This window comes from Drosophila navojoa, chromosome 5 (genome assembly GCF_054131105.1).
Source record: "Drosophila navojoa isolate 15081-1374.11 chromosome 5, UAZ_NAV_1.0, whole genome shotgun sequence".
Lineage (NCBI taxonomy): Eukaryota > Metazoa > Arthropoda > Insecta > Diptera > Drosophilidae > Drosophila > Drosophila navojoa.
The window spans coordinates 18,373,653-18,388,398 of NC_142893.1; the positions used below are offsets into that span (position 1 = coordinate 18,373,653).

At 41.0% G+C, this 14,746-nt stretch overlaps 5 protein-coding genes across 6 annotated transcripts; 1 reads left to right on the top strand and 4 right to left on the bottom strand.

Moving 5' to 3' along the window:
• Nucleotides 1-121: 121 nt before the first annotated feature.
• Nucleotides 122-1,413, bottom strand: LOC108652841 (uncharacterized). Its single transcript, XM_018103039.3, has one exon. The coding sequence runs from the start codon at nucleotides 1,369-1,371 to the stop codon at nucleotides 163-165; it is 1,209 nt and encodes a 402-aa protein (XP_017958528.1). The 5' UTR covers nucleotides 1,372-1,413; the 3' UTR covers nucleotides 122-162.
• A 729-nt stretch (nucleotides 1,414-2,142) lies between these two features.
• On the top strand, nucleotides 2,143-3,914 carry LOC108654155 (bleomycin hydrolase). Its single transcript, XM_018105251.3, has 2 exons — nucleotides 2,143-2,811; nucleotides 2,865-3,914. The coding sequence occupies exons 1-2, from the start codon at nucleotides 2,266-2,268 to the stop codon at nucleotides 3,777-3,779; spliced, it is 1,461 nt and encodes a 486-aa protein (XP_017960740.1). The 5' UTR covers nucleotides 2,143-2,265; the 3' UTR covers nucleotides 3,780-3,914.
• Nucleotides 3,915-4,593: 679 nt separating this feature from the next.
• LOC108652842 (uncharacterized) lies at nucleotides 4,594-5,131 on the bottom strand. Its single transcript, XM_018103040.3, has one exon. The coding sequence runs from the start codon at nucleotides 4,979-4,981 to the stop codon at nucleotides 4,643-4,645; it is 339 nt and encodes a 112-aa protein (XP_017958529.1). The 5' UTR covers nucleotides 4,982-5,131; the 3' UTR covers nucleotides 4,594-4,642.
• Nucleotides 5,132-5,157: 26 nt separating this feature from the next.
• On the bottom strand, nucleotides 5,158-6,533 carry LOC108654159 (uncharacterized). Of its 2 annotated transcripts, none has more exons than XM_018105258.3 (5): nucleotides 6,344-6,530; nucleotides 6,257-6,280; nucleotides 6,009-6,098; nucleotides 5,851-5,922; nucleotides 5,158-5,389 (listed from the first exon to the last, which is right to left on the bottom strand). In XM_018105258.3, the coding sequence occupies exons 1-5, from the start codon at nucleotides 6,503-6,505 to the stop codon at nucleotides 5,291-5,293; spliced, it is 447 nt and encodes a 148-aa protein (XP_017960747.3). In that variant the 5' UTR covers nucleotides 6,506-6,530; the 3' UTR covers nucleotides 5,158-5,290. The 2 variants fall into 2 exon arrangements, with proteins under 2 accessions (XP_017960747.3, XP_089117363.1); XM_089261237.1 differs by lacking the exon at nucleotides 5,158-5,389 and adding an exon at nucleotides 5,533-5,728 and having other exon boundaries at nucleotides 6,344-6,533.
• Nucleotides 6,534-13,167: 6,634 nt separating this feature from the next.
• Nucleotides 13,168-13,963, bottom strand: LOC108654160 (gram-negative bacteria-binding protein 3). Its single transcript, XM_018105259.3, has one exon. The coding sequence runs from the start codon at nucleotides 13,906-13,908 to the stop codon at nucleotides 13,534-13,536; it is 375 nt and encodes a 124-aa protein (XP_017960748.1). The 5' UTR covers nucleotides 13,909-13,963; the 3' UTR covers nucleotides 13,168-13,533.
• Between the last annotated feature and the right edge of the window lie 783 nt (nucleotides 13,964-14,746).

Below are 14,746 nucleotides of genomic sequence, written 5' to 3' on the forward strand. Positions count from 1 at the left end.
AAATCAGCAAATCAATTTCAACAATTGTTAGCTTTATCTGTATCATTTCAGAGAAGGAAACAACAACGAGGAAACAAAACACAGCTGCCAGCACAGAGTTCAATGACTCTTGCGATTTCAATCAAAATTATGACTATACATTTATTTAATTAATTCTGCCGCTTATATAAAAGGTCCTCGACTTCCGCTGCCGTTTATTAATCCATTAGATGCCTGACTCCCGAACGGTCCTCCGTTTTGTCCACCCGATATAACACCCTGCTGCCCACTGTTAAAAGGTCCACCATTGCTCCCACCTGAAATAAGTCCGTCTGGTTTACCAAAGGGTCCTCCACTGCCGGCACCGCCAATCAATCCACCTCCAAAGGGTCCACCATTTTGACCTCCAGCTATGAGACCGCCGCCTTGGTCAACATTTACATGAAAAGGACCTCCACTATTTTTACCACTTATTAATTCATTATTTCCTTGTTGCAATGGTCCTCCACTGTTGCAACCACCCGCCACTTGAGAATTTCCTTGTCCGAATGAACCTCCACAGCCGTCACTGTTAACCAATCCATCAGCAGCTCCATTCGCAGCACCTCCAAAAGGCCCCCCTTTCTGATTTCCAGTTATTATACCTTCCTGACCAACATTTATGTTGAAGGGTCCTCCACTGTTACTTCCTGTAATTAGCCCTTGATCCTGTGCACTGCTAGCACCATTTCCAAACGGACCTCCGTTTTGACGTCCTGCTATGATACCTCCATGCTCACGAGTTCCTTGTTCGAATAATCCTCCACTGCTGCCAGAATTAACTGAATTCTGAGTATTTCCAAAAGGTCCCCCATTCTGATTTCCAGTGATTATACCTTCCTGACCAACATTTACGTTAAAAGGTCCTCCACTGTTACTTCCTGTAACTAGACCTTGTTGATCCTGTCCAAAAGATCCGCCACTGCTAGCACCATTTCCAAACGGACCTCCGCTTTGACGTCCTGCTATGATACCTCCATGCTCACGAGTTCCTTGTCCGAATAATCCTCCACTGCTGCCAGCATTAACTGAATTTTGAGTATTTTCAAAAGGCCCGCCATATTGATTTCCAGATATGAGACCTTCCTGACCACCAGTAACTCTAAATGGTCCTCCACTGTTGCTACCGGCTATTAAATAGCCAGAATTTCCAAAAGGTCCACCACTATATCGAGATCCTATGAGTCCATTAGTTGCTTGCCTAACGGGTCCGACACCATTGCTATTCATAAAAGATCCACCATAACCAGTTCCATATGAATATTGGGGCTTCGTCACAGTCAAGTGCGTCATCAACAGCAGCAGCAGCAGCAGAGGCAGCAGAGGCAGCCTCACTTTGACTAAATGTCTCATCTCGATGCTATACAAACTTCAACTAATCGCTACGAGCCAAAAAATATTGATTTTGTCGTTTTTGCATAACAACGAGCAATACAGAATATATAAAGTAAATCAAATACAAACAGAGAATCTGTCAATGAGTGTAAACAACAAAAAACAGCAACAGACCTTGGATACGCTCAACTACATGATAAATCACTGCGGGTCTATTACTCTATAATAATTATTGATTACTCTATTATATGTATATACATACATATGTGGATCATCTACACACTGATTATCATCAAAATCAAAATAGATTTTAAATGACTTTTCAATTAACCTTGAATATGCCTCTCTTCCCATCTTTCTCTCTCTCTCTCTCTCTCAAGCAAAACGATGCTAAAAACTTCAACTGAGATTTGTTGTTTGCTGTGTGGGAGCTACGCTCGAATGATAACTTTGGCATCTAGCTAAGCTGCAGCTTATACGCCCCCAATTTGAATCGCTCTCAGTATGACAAGTTTCATCATCAAATCAAATGACAAAATATTTATATGTGAGCTTAACTTGGAAGTAGCGATGGACAAATTTGATGCTTACTCTTTAATTAAATTAAAATAAATATTATAAAATAATACCAAAAAAATTAAAGCTTTTTTCTCAGAAACTATACAAAATTTTTTAGCCTATTAGGTTTATATATGTAACTCTGATTTCAACAATACCGAAACTCAAACTCTGTATGCAAAATTTCACATTTATGCAAGATTTACATTTCCACTAGTCAATTTTTGCAGCCCTGATGCCGTATTAGGAAATTGATGTATAGAAGGTTGGCTGGTCACACTTTCTATTGCATTAAAATAGAAATCTAATTTTATTTTCTTAAGTATCAACAAAAAATTGTCTAAAGTTCATGAAATGAGTATTTCGCCAAATGCCGCTGGCCTCGCACTACAAAGCTCCCAGCTGTCCAAGTGGCGCTCCGAGTTCTTCAGCCTGCCATTGAACCGGCTGGCGCAAAACATTTGCACTCGTGGGGATCCGATCAGCGCATGCCAGCGCGCCAATCTGCAGGAATTGACGGTGGGCGGCAAGGAGCACCATGAGGTGGCCAGGCTGAAGAAGTCGAGCGTTGACGGTCCGCATTGGATCTGCACGGGCCTGGATCTGCTGCGTCATGGTCTGCGCAAAGATTACGAACTATCCGCCCCGTATTTGTTCTACTGGCATAAGCTTGAGCGCTGTAACTACTTCCTCAATACTGTGATCGAGTGTCTAGCGCGCGGAGAGCCGGTTGAGGGACGCACCTTCAGGTACCTGATGAAGCACACCGTGCCCGATGGCGGCAATTGGCAGATGTTCGTGAATCTGGTCAAGAAATACGGCGTAATGCCCAAGCAGTCCTATCTGGCCAGCTGGTCCTCGACCCACACCCTGCACCTTAATCGGATGCTCAAGAGTAAAGTATGTATGCCTTATGTGTTGCTGGATTAAGATAACTCTCAAATCTCTTACAGCTGCACGAGTTTAGCAGCCAGCTGCATGAGCAATTCGTCTCAGATGGGAATGCCCAGAAGCTGCCCCCAATGGTCGAGTCCATGCTCACAGATCTTTATAAGGTAATCAACATTTGCTTGGGCACGCCGCCCACGAGCTTTACGCTCGACTTAAAGGACGAAGAGCAGGAGACTCTGTTTACGCCGCGCAGTTTCTATGAGCGCATGATAACGCCCCATTTTGCGCTGGATGCCTGGGTGAGTCTGGGCCATGATCCCCGCCCGAGTGCCAGCTACGGGCGCAACTATTGCATTGCCCATAGCTCCAACCTGATGGGCGGACTGCTGCAAAGCTACAATAACCAGCCCATGGATGTACTGCTTGAGGTCATGGTCAAGTCGCTGGCCGCTGGCTCGGCTGTGTGGCTGGCATGCGATATCCAGCGCATATTCAAGAACAACGAAGGAGTGCTCAGCCTGAAAACGCACAACTTCGAGCAGGTATTCGGCATGCCGGTGGGCACAGCTCTAAACAAGGCGGACCGTATGCTCTATAGGGCGACGAGTCGAAATACGTCGCTGCTGGTGACCGAGGTCTCGCTGGACGCACTGCAGCAGCCACTGCGATTTGGCACGATACGCAAGACAGCAAAGACTAATGCCGTTCAAAATACAGAATCCGAGGGGAGTATAAAGGATGCTGCCGATACCGTCGACAATGCGAAAACCAAAGCAGATGCAGCCGAAGCAGAGTCAGCCAAGCGCAAAGCATCCATGGGCCAAGCTACCGTCCTGCACGTCGACTGGCTGCGGGAGTATGCCTTTGAGATAGTTGTCGACGCACGCTTTGTGCCGCCAGGCGTGATGCAAGCGCTCCGCGACGAGCCCAGCGAGGAACTGCCCATTTGGGACCCCATGGGCGCGCTGCTCAGTTGATGAATGATGAGTCCCCAGGTGGAAGTTGTGCAGGGCTGGCAAACAAAACTAGCTCGTTGATCTAAAAGGACCACTAATCATTTCATGAACTGGTTCATTTTGTACCTTGTCACTATGCCAATCAGCAAAAGTTTCTATTTACATATATTTCGAATGGAATTCAAAAATTTAATACCTTGAAAAATCTTGAAATTTCGAATAAGTTAAATTTCAAATAACTGGAGATTTCATTATCATGCTTGATTAATTTATTATCATGTTAAAATAAAAACTTTAAATATAAAAACAAAAGGTATATACATTAAAAAAATAATGATTAATGTTAATTAATAAAAGAAATTCCTAATAACTAATAGAATAGTAATAATAAATTTTTTAATATAGTTTTTTTTAACTGGATTAATATTTTAAATATTTTTCATATATTTTCATATATATATATATATATTTTTTTTTTTTAATATATATATATTTTTATATATTACATTATGTATGTTTTTTTTTTTAATTATCGATGAACCGAACCAGTTCACAAATTTCTCACTGTCCGCAGACTGTCGGCGGGTATTGGAATTATTGGAAAATCTCGCAGTCCAACTGACGAGGCGCGACCTTCGCCAAGTTTTCGGGAATTAGACTTACGTGCCGAGCATGCCTAATTAGGCATTAGAAAGGACTGCGGACGAGCGGACGGCGACTGCTGCCGTCAAGTCGACGACTGTTTTGGACTTAAGGGATTTGCGTGGAAGGAAATTTAACTTTGCATAAAATGCGGAAGTAACAAGAATTAAAAAAAAAAAAATAAAATGCGTGCTTCAAGGGAAAATTTCGTTTATTAAATTTTCGACAAGTTTTCAATGCTTCTACCAGTATCCATTTCCGCCGTAGCCATTGTTATAGCCTCGACCGCCCCCGTTGTAGATATACGTATTGGGATAGGGGCTATGATGCGGTGGCTGCACCACAATGGGCTGCACAATCACCTGGGGCTGGGGGCTGAATAGTTTCGTCAGAAGATGACGTGGCCGACGTAGCTGATCAGTTGTTGATGACGGAGCGGTGGTTCCCTCTCCTGCATTGGCACTCGCAGCAGGAGGCAGCTCAGCAGTTGGCACAGTATCAATTGCATTGTGGCTAGCAGGAAAGGCCAGCACCAGGGCAACAGTGAGACTGCTCAGCAAGCAAAACGCAACGATCTTCATCTTCAGGGAGTACGATCTGTAAATGAACTGAACTAAGCTGGCGACAGCCTCTTAAATACGAGATCCGAACAGGTAACCCTTGGCCAGGATCTACCTGTTTCATGTGTGCGCAGCTGCCGGCAAGGATTAGCGCAAATTACTACTGAGAAATGTAAAATGGTTTATGGGATCGGAAATCTTGTTTTTGGAATGCTTGAAATAGATTTTATTATACGCATAGTTCTCGTTTATGACGTGGTTCCCTTACCCTAAGCAAGCGCCTTACTATATGATATGTGTATGTGAAGAATATTTAACTATTTCGTATCCTTAAGCTGGTGGTGGTGGCATACCCTCGGGTGGTGGTGGCATACCCTGAGGCGGTGGTGGCATGCCCTCAGGTGGCGGCGGCGGTGCTTGGCGACGTGGCTGTGGATTAAATATAAATGTATTTAAATATTTATTCATATCGAATTGATTATCTATGGGAGAGAGCTTCAAGGAATTCGCAAAAGAGTTGGGTCGATGCAACGATATCCCCTGGAAATTTAGCAACAAGTTTGCGGGATTATGTTTTTGGAATGCCTTAGACAAGTTTTATTGGTTTCGTTAGCGTTTAGTTCCCTTTGACATGCACATGAGCGGTACTCTATTTGTGAATTATGTATAATTAATTAATTAATTAATTAATTAATTGGTTTATATGGGTGGGCCGGGCATGCCAGGGGGGGGAGTGGGTAAACCTGGACCGGGCAACTGACGAATTCGCTGTGAATGGGATAGAATAGAGTAGTAGAGTATTTTCCAAGGAATTACCCCTATGAGGTCTACGAGGACAAAGGCTAAAATTATCCAGCTATAATGCCTGGCTATGCAAAAATGAATCTTACTCTGATATGTGGCGGTTGTTCCTCGTTGTTCTCATGGCTCGTTGGATCGTTGTTCATGACATTGCGACGCGACTGGTAACATATTAAAATCATAGGTCGTATTATAATAATCATCATCATAATATAAACATATTGATCTTTGTCGTCTAGTGACTTACTCTGAATTGAGATGGCGGCTGCTCCTCGTTCTTCACATAGCCAGGTCCGGTCGCAAGTCCCATGTTAGTGACGGGGGCATGGCGCCGTGCCTAGAATTAATAGGCATTGGCAAAATCGCATAAGTAAAGCCTTGTAGCCCTCAAAGCGTCGCCGCTTCAATTCCTCTTCACTAAGGCTTAATTGGCGACGCGTCTTGAGGGCAGAGAAATTTGAACGTTTTCCGCTATTCAACTGAAAGCAATCTTACCCGCACAAACAGTCGCATCGAGTCCTGCATCAAAAGATTGTTTAGGACAAATATGTATTAAATAGTTAGTATTTAGCTGTTGCATACCTCTAGGCCCTTGTTACTGCCCCCACCGCCGCGTCCGTCCACGCCGAACAGTGTCAAAGCCACCACGTAAACAAGCAAAATAGCGCAAAATAACTTCATTTTCGGATCGTCACGTTGCCGTTTATATTGGGGAAACGGAGACTTCTCGCTGCTGGCCTGCATTCTGTCGGGCAGCTTCTTATATACCCCTAGCTCCATGGGGACTGTGCCATTTCAATTGGCTTGTTAAACGCTATCCGAAATCTTGTAAAATGTCAGCTTACCGAATAATTGCCGATACGTATCGCACAGGGTCAACAATTAAATTGTGTATTAAATCATGCAAGTTATTAGCAGCTGCCGAATGACATAACGTAACATGAATCCTCAAGATACAATCACTAACATGAAAAGGGCGGCATATGAAAAAGAGTGAGGGCGTGTTGTGGGCGGGCACTTGACGTGTGAGATGTGATATAATAAAACAATTCACATATTTCAGGTGCTCTTTAAATTAGATGCCAATTAAAATCTTTGCGAATAATAATAATGAATGAAGATTCACAAGTAAGAATGCTCTACTCGAGACTGCTCGACTATGAACTCCACTGAACCCCACGAGGAACTCATATGTCAATAATTCTTTGCGTCTTTCTGCTCACGCAAGAAACAACACACACAGACACACATACATAGGCACGCACGCATAAACACGCGTTTGTTACAGTATGTGTTTACTACGGGAATTTAATTCCGTTCTTGATGGACTAACTTCGTTTATAACATTGGCAAGTCTCTAGTATTTGAAATACGCCTTCTACAAATTTAAGGGAGAGGGGGTGGATATAGGTGAGTTATAATTCGACTCAGCTCGTCGCCCTGATCAAGACTATGTATACTTTATGGGGTCTACCCCGCCTCCTTCTGCCTTGTTACATACTCTTTACAAAAACATTTACTCAAATTTCCCATATTCAATGGGGTTAGGATATAAAAAGCATTTTATTATTCAAATATTAGCATTCATTGCTGCCGTGACATCTTAATTATTTTTGTTAATATTATTACAAAGACCTACAATTATTTAAAATATACACATATCATTTATTAAAATAATTATTCATAATAAAAATAAAATTTACAAATTAGTATACATAATTTTATTAAAAGAATAAAAATATATTAAATAGTATTATTAATAGTATTATTAAATAAATAGTATTATTAAATAAATAGTATTATTAATATTTAATATTATTAATAATTGTAAACAATAATTTGTACAATTATTTAACATTATTTAATTTGACGGAGTCTGCCAATGTTTACCCAATTGTATTTTACACAATCTCTCCTACATAAATTATACGAATCTCAAATACGATCTGTCCAAGCTACATTAAACGGAACATGGCACACTTAATGCAGACCGGGCACTTAACAGCTGGATGCGAGCCTGGCGCTCCCTTTGTGACATTCAACCGTGCTATCCGGCACTACAAAATGTTGGAATGAGTTCACGTTCACATTTAGCAGAGCTTTGCATAATTTGAAAATTATAACACGCTTTGATGTTGACGTGCCGAAAGGCGTTGGGCGCCTGTGTCTTTGTCTATGTCTTTTTCTTTAGCTTTCGCCCTCTCCCTCCTCTCTCCATCTCGCTCTCTGTCTCGCTGTCAACCAAGTCAAATAGAGGTGTAGGCGACAAAAACGAAATTGTTGGAAAAGAGTACAAAATAAATAAGCGCACTTTTTTCTCATTTCCGTTGCTTACTTTGACGTGTTTAGTTTTTGATGTGCACATTCGCGCACACAGCAGCAGCAGCAGCAGCAGTAGCAGTAGCAGTAGGAGTAGGAGTAGGAGGAACTGTAAAGGCAGATGATTAAATTCGTCGCCAATGTGGACAGCGTCGCTGGTTCCACTGGTTCCGCTGGCTCTGGCGGAGCCGCTCGTTCTGTACGGGTTGTCCGTTGCCTACATCTTAGAAGAGCTCTACTGGTTCGCCCTCTCTCTCACACACTCTCCCTCCATCTCTCTCACTCGCTCCTACGTGCTTCCTTTCTGTCTCTGTGTGTAAACTTTTCTCATTAGAAAACTTTTACTATTTCCGCTACTCAACGCCAAACGCAAACAACAAACAAACAGCAGCAACAGCAGCGGCGGCAGCGGCGACGGCAGCAGCAGCGCCAAATGACAAAAAAGCATAAAATAAAAATAAAAATTAAATGAAACATAAAATAAAAAAGACACGCAACGGACTGAAGTAAATGTTTTGTAAATACAATTTTTGGTGTGCCCAAGTGTCTGAATTGACATTGTTCCACCTAAGATGTGGAGCTGTTGCATCTTTTTTTTCCTCCCCAAAATTTGCAACAGGCAGAACACAAAGGCAAGATTGGCTCTCCCGCTGTCTTGGTTTTTATTTAATTTCTATGTAGAGCAGATGGAGAATGTCAAAGACGCTGCTTGAAAATCAATAAATCAGCGTTTACCGTTTTACCTTTACCTCAGCTTCAATTCAATCCGATTTTCTTATTTGATTTTGCACTGCCTCCGCGCTTTCCTGTTTCCTGTGACTTGCAGTGCGCATTTCCTTCCAAGTGCCTCGCGTTTGCTCTAATTTGATTTTGAGCAGCAGCAGCAGCAGCAGCAGGAGCTTCTTATGCGATTTCCAGCGCCTGTCATCGGCTCGAAAATGTGCCACGTTTCAATTACGTTTATTGACTTAAGCCAACGAAAAATGCCTGATATTTCTATATATATACACACACACACAAACACATGTGTCTAGACAATTAGATTGTGCCATGCAGCATGGTCGATTCGCCTTTAATGGTCCATAAAACAAAGAAATATAACACTCTTTTAAGATAAGTTGTACAAAATGTGTTAAAATATACAAAATTTTTGTCAATATTCTTATTGATCGCATTTTTAAAACAGCTAACATTTTATTGTTTTCCTCTAAGTATTTTTTCTTTGAGTATATCCTTTAAGCACTTCCTCTATTTCTTTGAAGCATTTAATCTAATTCTTTCCACTAAATATTTTCTTTAAGTATTTCCTCTAAGTATTTGTTCCAAGCATTTGTATCAAGCATTTCCTCAAAGTATTCCTTCCAAGTATTTCCACTAAATCTTTCCTCTAAATCTTTAATGCTTTAGCTGAACGATCATGCTTCGCTGAAGTCGCTTCTCTTTACTTTTACTGCACTGCACGACTGACCCCCACTAGGTCTGGGTGACTGAAGAAATGCTGCAGCTGCTGCCCTTTATATAGGGCACCTTATTGAGCTCAACGCCAGGTAGAGGTCGTAGCAGTCGAACTCCAAGTGACCAATGGGAGCACTCTCTGCTGCTGCATGCACTCTAGCTTCGTTTAACTTAAATATAAATACCGAATGCATACTGCTGCATACGTATACTCAACTCAAGTGATCTCTAATTCCTCTTTTCATGGACAGAGAGAGACACTATGAGAGAGGCAAACATACATGCATAGCTAAAATCGGATTGCCTCATTACGCTGCACTATGGAATACATATCTATGCTTGACAGAGATCTGATTTGGATTCCTGATAGTTCTATATGAAACTGTCAATAGACAAAAATGCACAAATTGAATATATTCAGAATCAGATCTATAGATATACACGCCTATCTGCTTACTGCAACATTTAAGCCCTCATCTGCAATTAGTTAACGATTTTCAGTAGTTTAGCAACGAATTCTCAGCAAATCGTAATTTGTATGCACTTTTTGTGCCACGGAAATGCACTCGATTTGCAGAGTCCAAAGCCACATTTGCTATCGAACGAATTTATGTATGTACTGGAAGAAATATATACGAAATGCAATTACAACACGCTCCATTAGCGGTCCATAGAGTGCCATTAAATGCGCCAGTAATGCCTATGGGCCGGGCCGGATCGGGGCCGAGCCGAGTCGAGCTGCCAATTGGCAAAGTGGCTGCCAGCTAGCCAGGCCGGCCAGGATAATTTTCAGCACTTCGTTTGGGCCAAAGCATAAGCCGGGGAATAGGCAAAGCTCTCACGCCTTGGTGTCCAGCAATTGAAATGTGTTTTAGTTGTCAATACACTAAATACCCCACTCAGAATCCAGCATCGGTAATAAGTGAGCTCAATAGCGCCAAGACTCTGGTGGCCAACATCACGTGTCTGGCAAACGGATTGCCCAGAAAGCCTCACGAACCGGATAATGATCAACGAACTGTATACGTTTCCGCAATCGTAGTCAAATCGACAAACATGCACACCAAATGCAACGGCTGCTGATGCCGATGCTGCTCCTGCTCCTGCTCCTGCTCCTACTCCTGCTGATGCTGATGCTGCTATCGTTGGGGAATAGGAATGAGAATGAGAATCAGAATCAGAATGCGAATGCGAAATGCGAAACGAAGCTCGCCTGGCAGCCTGAAGGGGCGGGGTGTCATGGAACCAAGGAGCTGTTGCCCAAGCAACTTATGCCGCTCGACTGACAGTTCGCCCTCCCCTCGGTGGCGACTCGGGTGTAAACACCCCTCGCTCGAATGTTTTGCATTATTGATAAACTGCTCGTCTCCATCGTCTGCGTGGCAAGAAATAAAGCAACGCCAAAGAATATTTATGACACTTGCTATGCTCCAACAAACTGGCGAAAAAAAGATATATATACATATATATGTATATGCAGGCAGCAGACGGGCACGCCCCAAAAGCGAAACGTGTCATGCATTAAGCGCCTGAACGTGAGCACCAGCCCTTTTATACCCTAGCCAAAGGGTTCTACCAAAATATTCACAAATTTCAAGCACCTGCTACCCTAAATATGTCGCCAGAGCTTTACCTCGTGTATATATAATGAACGAGCATGATTTTTAACATGGAATTGCAATTGCGGTTTTTCTTACCGCAAAATGCTCACAATGTTCTTCCAAAAACACAACAGAGCGAATTTGTTGATTTGTAAATTTGATTTGCATTTTTTTTAAAGAAATATATATTAGTGTGGAAAGTTGCAATAATTTAAGTACTTCATAGTAAACATTAAGCTTAGACTCAGCTTTAAATAATAATTAGATCAACAAGAAAAAGCTGTAAACAGAAATCTAACTTTCTAAAAACTTTCATTATTTTTCAAAAAGTTTTTAATGTGCTGCATTAAAATTGGAAAATAAAAGTCTGTCTCTCGTCTGTTTTTTAAACAAGGAATATAATAAATATAATGCAGATGAAAGAAATTTTTCTATTTCTATTTTGATTCAGTTTGTTAGATCAAAAACAAAAAAGGATGAGAAAAAGTTTTCTTCTCCATATAGCTCTTCAAGCCAGGCTCTATATTATTCAATAATATATCTAACTTGTGCAACCATTTTCCATGGATATGATTCCTTAAATCTGTATTAGGAATCCCAGACTTTATGCCACGCTTACAGCAACATTCTAGTTCTTCACATCCATCCAACAAGAAAGTGTGTTTAAAGTCCTATCATAAAAACTTGAATATTTTTTGCCACTTCGACTAGCTACATTTGTTGGACTTTTGGCAATTGGCGCATGGCAAAAAAAGAAAAGAAGAAGAAAAAACAAAAACAAGGTGGCAGTCGGCAGGCGGCAATGAAGCGTTTAACGGCTGCAACAACTCTACAGTAGTGCACAAAAGTGCAAAAATTATAAGAGTAGAGCTAGTTGTAGAGTGTAGAAGCCGTGCAAAAAGCATTTGCTAGACCAATTTAGCTTGGCTGCCGAATGCGCCACAGTGAGTGCAAAAAACTCGTGCACGTTGCGTTGTAATTGCATTTGCTTTGTTGTTGCGCACAGACAAAGAAAAACGAATACGAAAACTCAAAGGATACAAACTTAACGAAGGGCCACAAAGAGACGAACAACTCAAAATGTGGCAATCGAGTACAACCGACTGCGTAATGCTCGACTGCAGCTAACAGTATTTAAATCAGCTGTTTTATTGCTTTAGGTTTTTTATTTTCCTCGCTTTAGTATTTTTGATTAAGCTACTCTAAAGGCAATCTGTACAGTAACTTTTCAAAGATCTCAAATTTTGGTCGGTATAATTCTGTGATGTTGTGATGGCTTTCATAAGAAACATACAAGTACATCTATAGAGAAACTTTACAGCATTTTTCCAAATAGATATGGTCAGCCTTGGCACAAGTCAACCTTTTTTGGACAAGCCAATTTGGTCACCCTGATCGTCACACAATCTATTTCGAAATTTGATAGCCGAGACTGCAATTATTTGCATAAGGCCTTAGATAAGCTCTCTTCAAATCTTCAATATGAATGACTAATTGATCTGTCCATACCAAATATAGATATCATTTCTGTGAGTCAGTTGTGCTTGCATTATAAATCTTTATTCCGATTCAGTCTCAAGCCCCTGCCATTATTTCAATATGAGAAGAGAAGTTTATTAGTTTGCTATATGCGAAATTTGGTCTACCTGACGGCTCAATGCTCTCAGACGCACTCATCATTTGTCTACATCACTAGAATTAAGTAAACTTTATCTCGAAATCTGATCAACACACACAGACTCAATCAGATATACTCCTCTTCACATTGTGAAAGTGTATAAGTGTGAGCATGAGTTCCTGCCGCCTCTTGGGCGTGGCCGACGCTGCTGTCTGAATACGTATACGTCACGTAGTGCAGTTGCCGCAGCTAAAACTTCATCAATTCGCCTTTCGAATCCTTGGCCACTTTTCGGCGCCTGCTCTGACGATGGCTCAGGGGGGCTTGGGAGTGCATCAGGTGTGAGACTTTTTCTGGCCCATTAATGCATTGCACTTATGCATGATTAATTACAGCGTTTAAAAGCGCATAAATATGCATTGCAAATTTTATTAACACGAATAATTACATGAATCAAACAGTGCGATTCTTCGTATATGCATATACATATATCAAAATAAATGGATTTTCATTAAAGGATTTGCTTTATATATTTAAATGCCATTTGACTTAATTGCATTATACATGGCACTCTCCATATGTGCGCTGCGAAAACTGCTATCAGTTTGTCAATTTATTGATATATTTCAAATAATATTCCAAATGGCTTAAAATCAAATAAAGGGCGGGCTCTATTAACTATATAGTATTTAACAGGTTTAGCAGCTAAATATTATTATTTATAAACAGATAAAATACAAATTTGTAAATATCACTCAAGAAAAAATCACATTTCACACTTAATGCCTTGGGCTTGGGGCATATTCGGTGACCACATACGCGCCATCATCTTCGCGGTAGCCCAACCCGTTGTAGATGACATACGTCCAGTAGTAGAGAGTATCGCCCAATTTCAATGCCGTTTCACGATCACGGAACGTCCAACGCCCCCTCTTGGCGCTGGGTATATCGCGTGCCCATGTGCCCGCCTCCAATCCATCGAAATCCTCGTTCAGCTTACCGTGGAAGGCAAACAGTGAAATGCCCTCCTCATGCGGTATGGAAACCTCAAATCCTTTGGGATAAAAGACTCGCACCTGTGCCCTGGGCACCTTGTATGCGCCGCCAAGCACCACGGCTGTCAGTATAAAAGCACAGCTTAAAAGTAAACGCATTTCGTACTCCGCCGAGAATAAGTCTCTAAATGCTGAGCAAATGCTGAGGCCCAGCTGATTTATACATAGCAAAGCGAGAGCGGAAAGAGCTTTCATTTGTCAAACTAAAAGTCAAATTCTCACTCATTTCAACATTCTCTTTTCAATACTAAACAGTTCGTCTAACAATCTCTCATTTAATCAACAACTTGAACTTAATATTAAAAGTAATTCTGATAATGGAAATCTCTCGTTTCGTAACGAACGTTCATTAGACTTGTTGTCTTTTACAGTATTTGTATTTAGTTGTTGTTTAGGTTATTCAATCATGGTGTAGGCAGCTGAATGCAAAAGCCGCGTAATTACACGATTCCGACTCCATATGATCGTATTGCTTTTTGCAGACCCTTACTTTTTCTACTTTTTCCGCAGAACCATTCAGAGCAAGCTCCACATTAAGTTTACCATTATCATCCAATATATCCTTTATCAAACATTTGCAATAGCACTTAAATTTATCCGGCAAATCTTCAATTGGAATATTTGTTGGAATATTATCCAGCTCGGCTATAGTGATATTGTTGAGCTTCTGGCAAATTTCATTACTATAACTAGAGCACAGCTAAATAAAATTAAATGTAAAAAATGTAAAAATGTAAAAAAAAATACAAATTTTAATCTTACCAAAGTCATAAAAGTCGTAATGAAAATGCAAGTTTTTAATTTCATAGTTATTAAAATGTTACAAAATCTCTTCAGGGGCAATGAAATGGAGCAGCTTCACTTTGAACGTTGTGGCTCTACTAACAATAAAAACTAAGTGTTCTACTTTATATGGCGTTACTAGCGAGTTGTTAAA

Bases quoted from the DNA above. Each gene is read 5' to 3' on its own strand.
- LOC108654159 (XM_018105258.3), bottom strand. From the start codon at position 6,505: ATGCAGGCCAGCAGCGAGAAGTCTCCGTTTCCCCAATATAAACGGCAA. The intron at 6,099-6,256 runs GTAAGATTGCTT...TATTAATTCTAG, and splicing joins CGATGCGACTGTTTGTGCGG to GCACGGCGCCATGCCCCCGT. The intron at 5,923-6,008 runs GTAAGTCACTAG...ATATGTTACCAG, and splicing joins AGCCGCCATCTCAATTCAGA to TCGCGTCGCAATGTCATGAA.
- LOC108654160 (XM_018105259.3), bottom strand. From the start codon at position 13,908: ATGCGTTTACTTTTAAGCTGTGCTTTTATACTGACAGCCGTGGTGCTT.
- LOC108652842 (XM_018103040.3), bottom strand. From the start codon at position 4,981: ATGAAGATCGTTGCGTTTTGCTTGCTGAGCAGTCTCACTGTTGCCCTG.
- LOC108652841 (XM_018103039.3), bottom strand. From the start codon at position 1,371: ATGAGACATTTAGTCAAAGTGAGGCTGCCTCTGCTGCCTCTGCTGCTG.
- LOC108654155 (XM_018105251.3), top strand. From the start codon at position 2,266: ATGAGTATTTCGCCAAATGCCGCTGGCCTCGCACTACAAAGCTCCCAG. The intron at 2,812-2,864 runs GTATGTATGCCT...AATCTCTTACAG, and splicing joins ATCGGATGCTCAAGAGTAAA to CTGCACGAGTTTAGCAGCCA.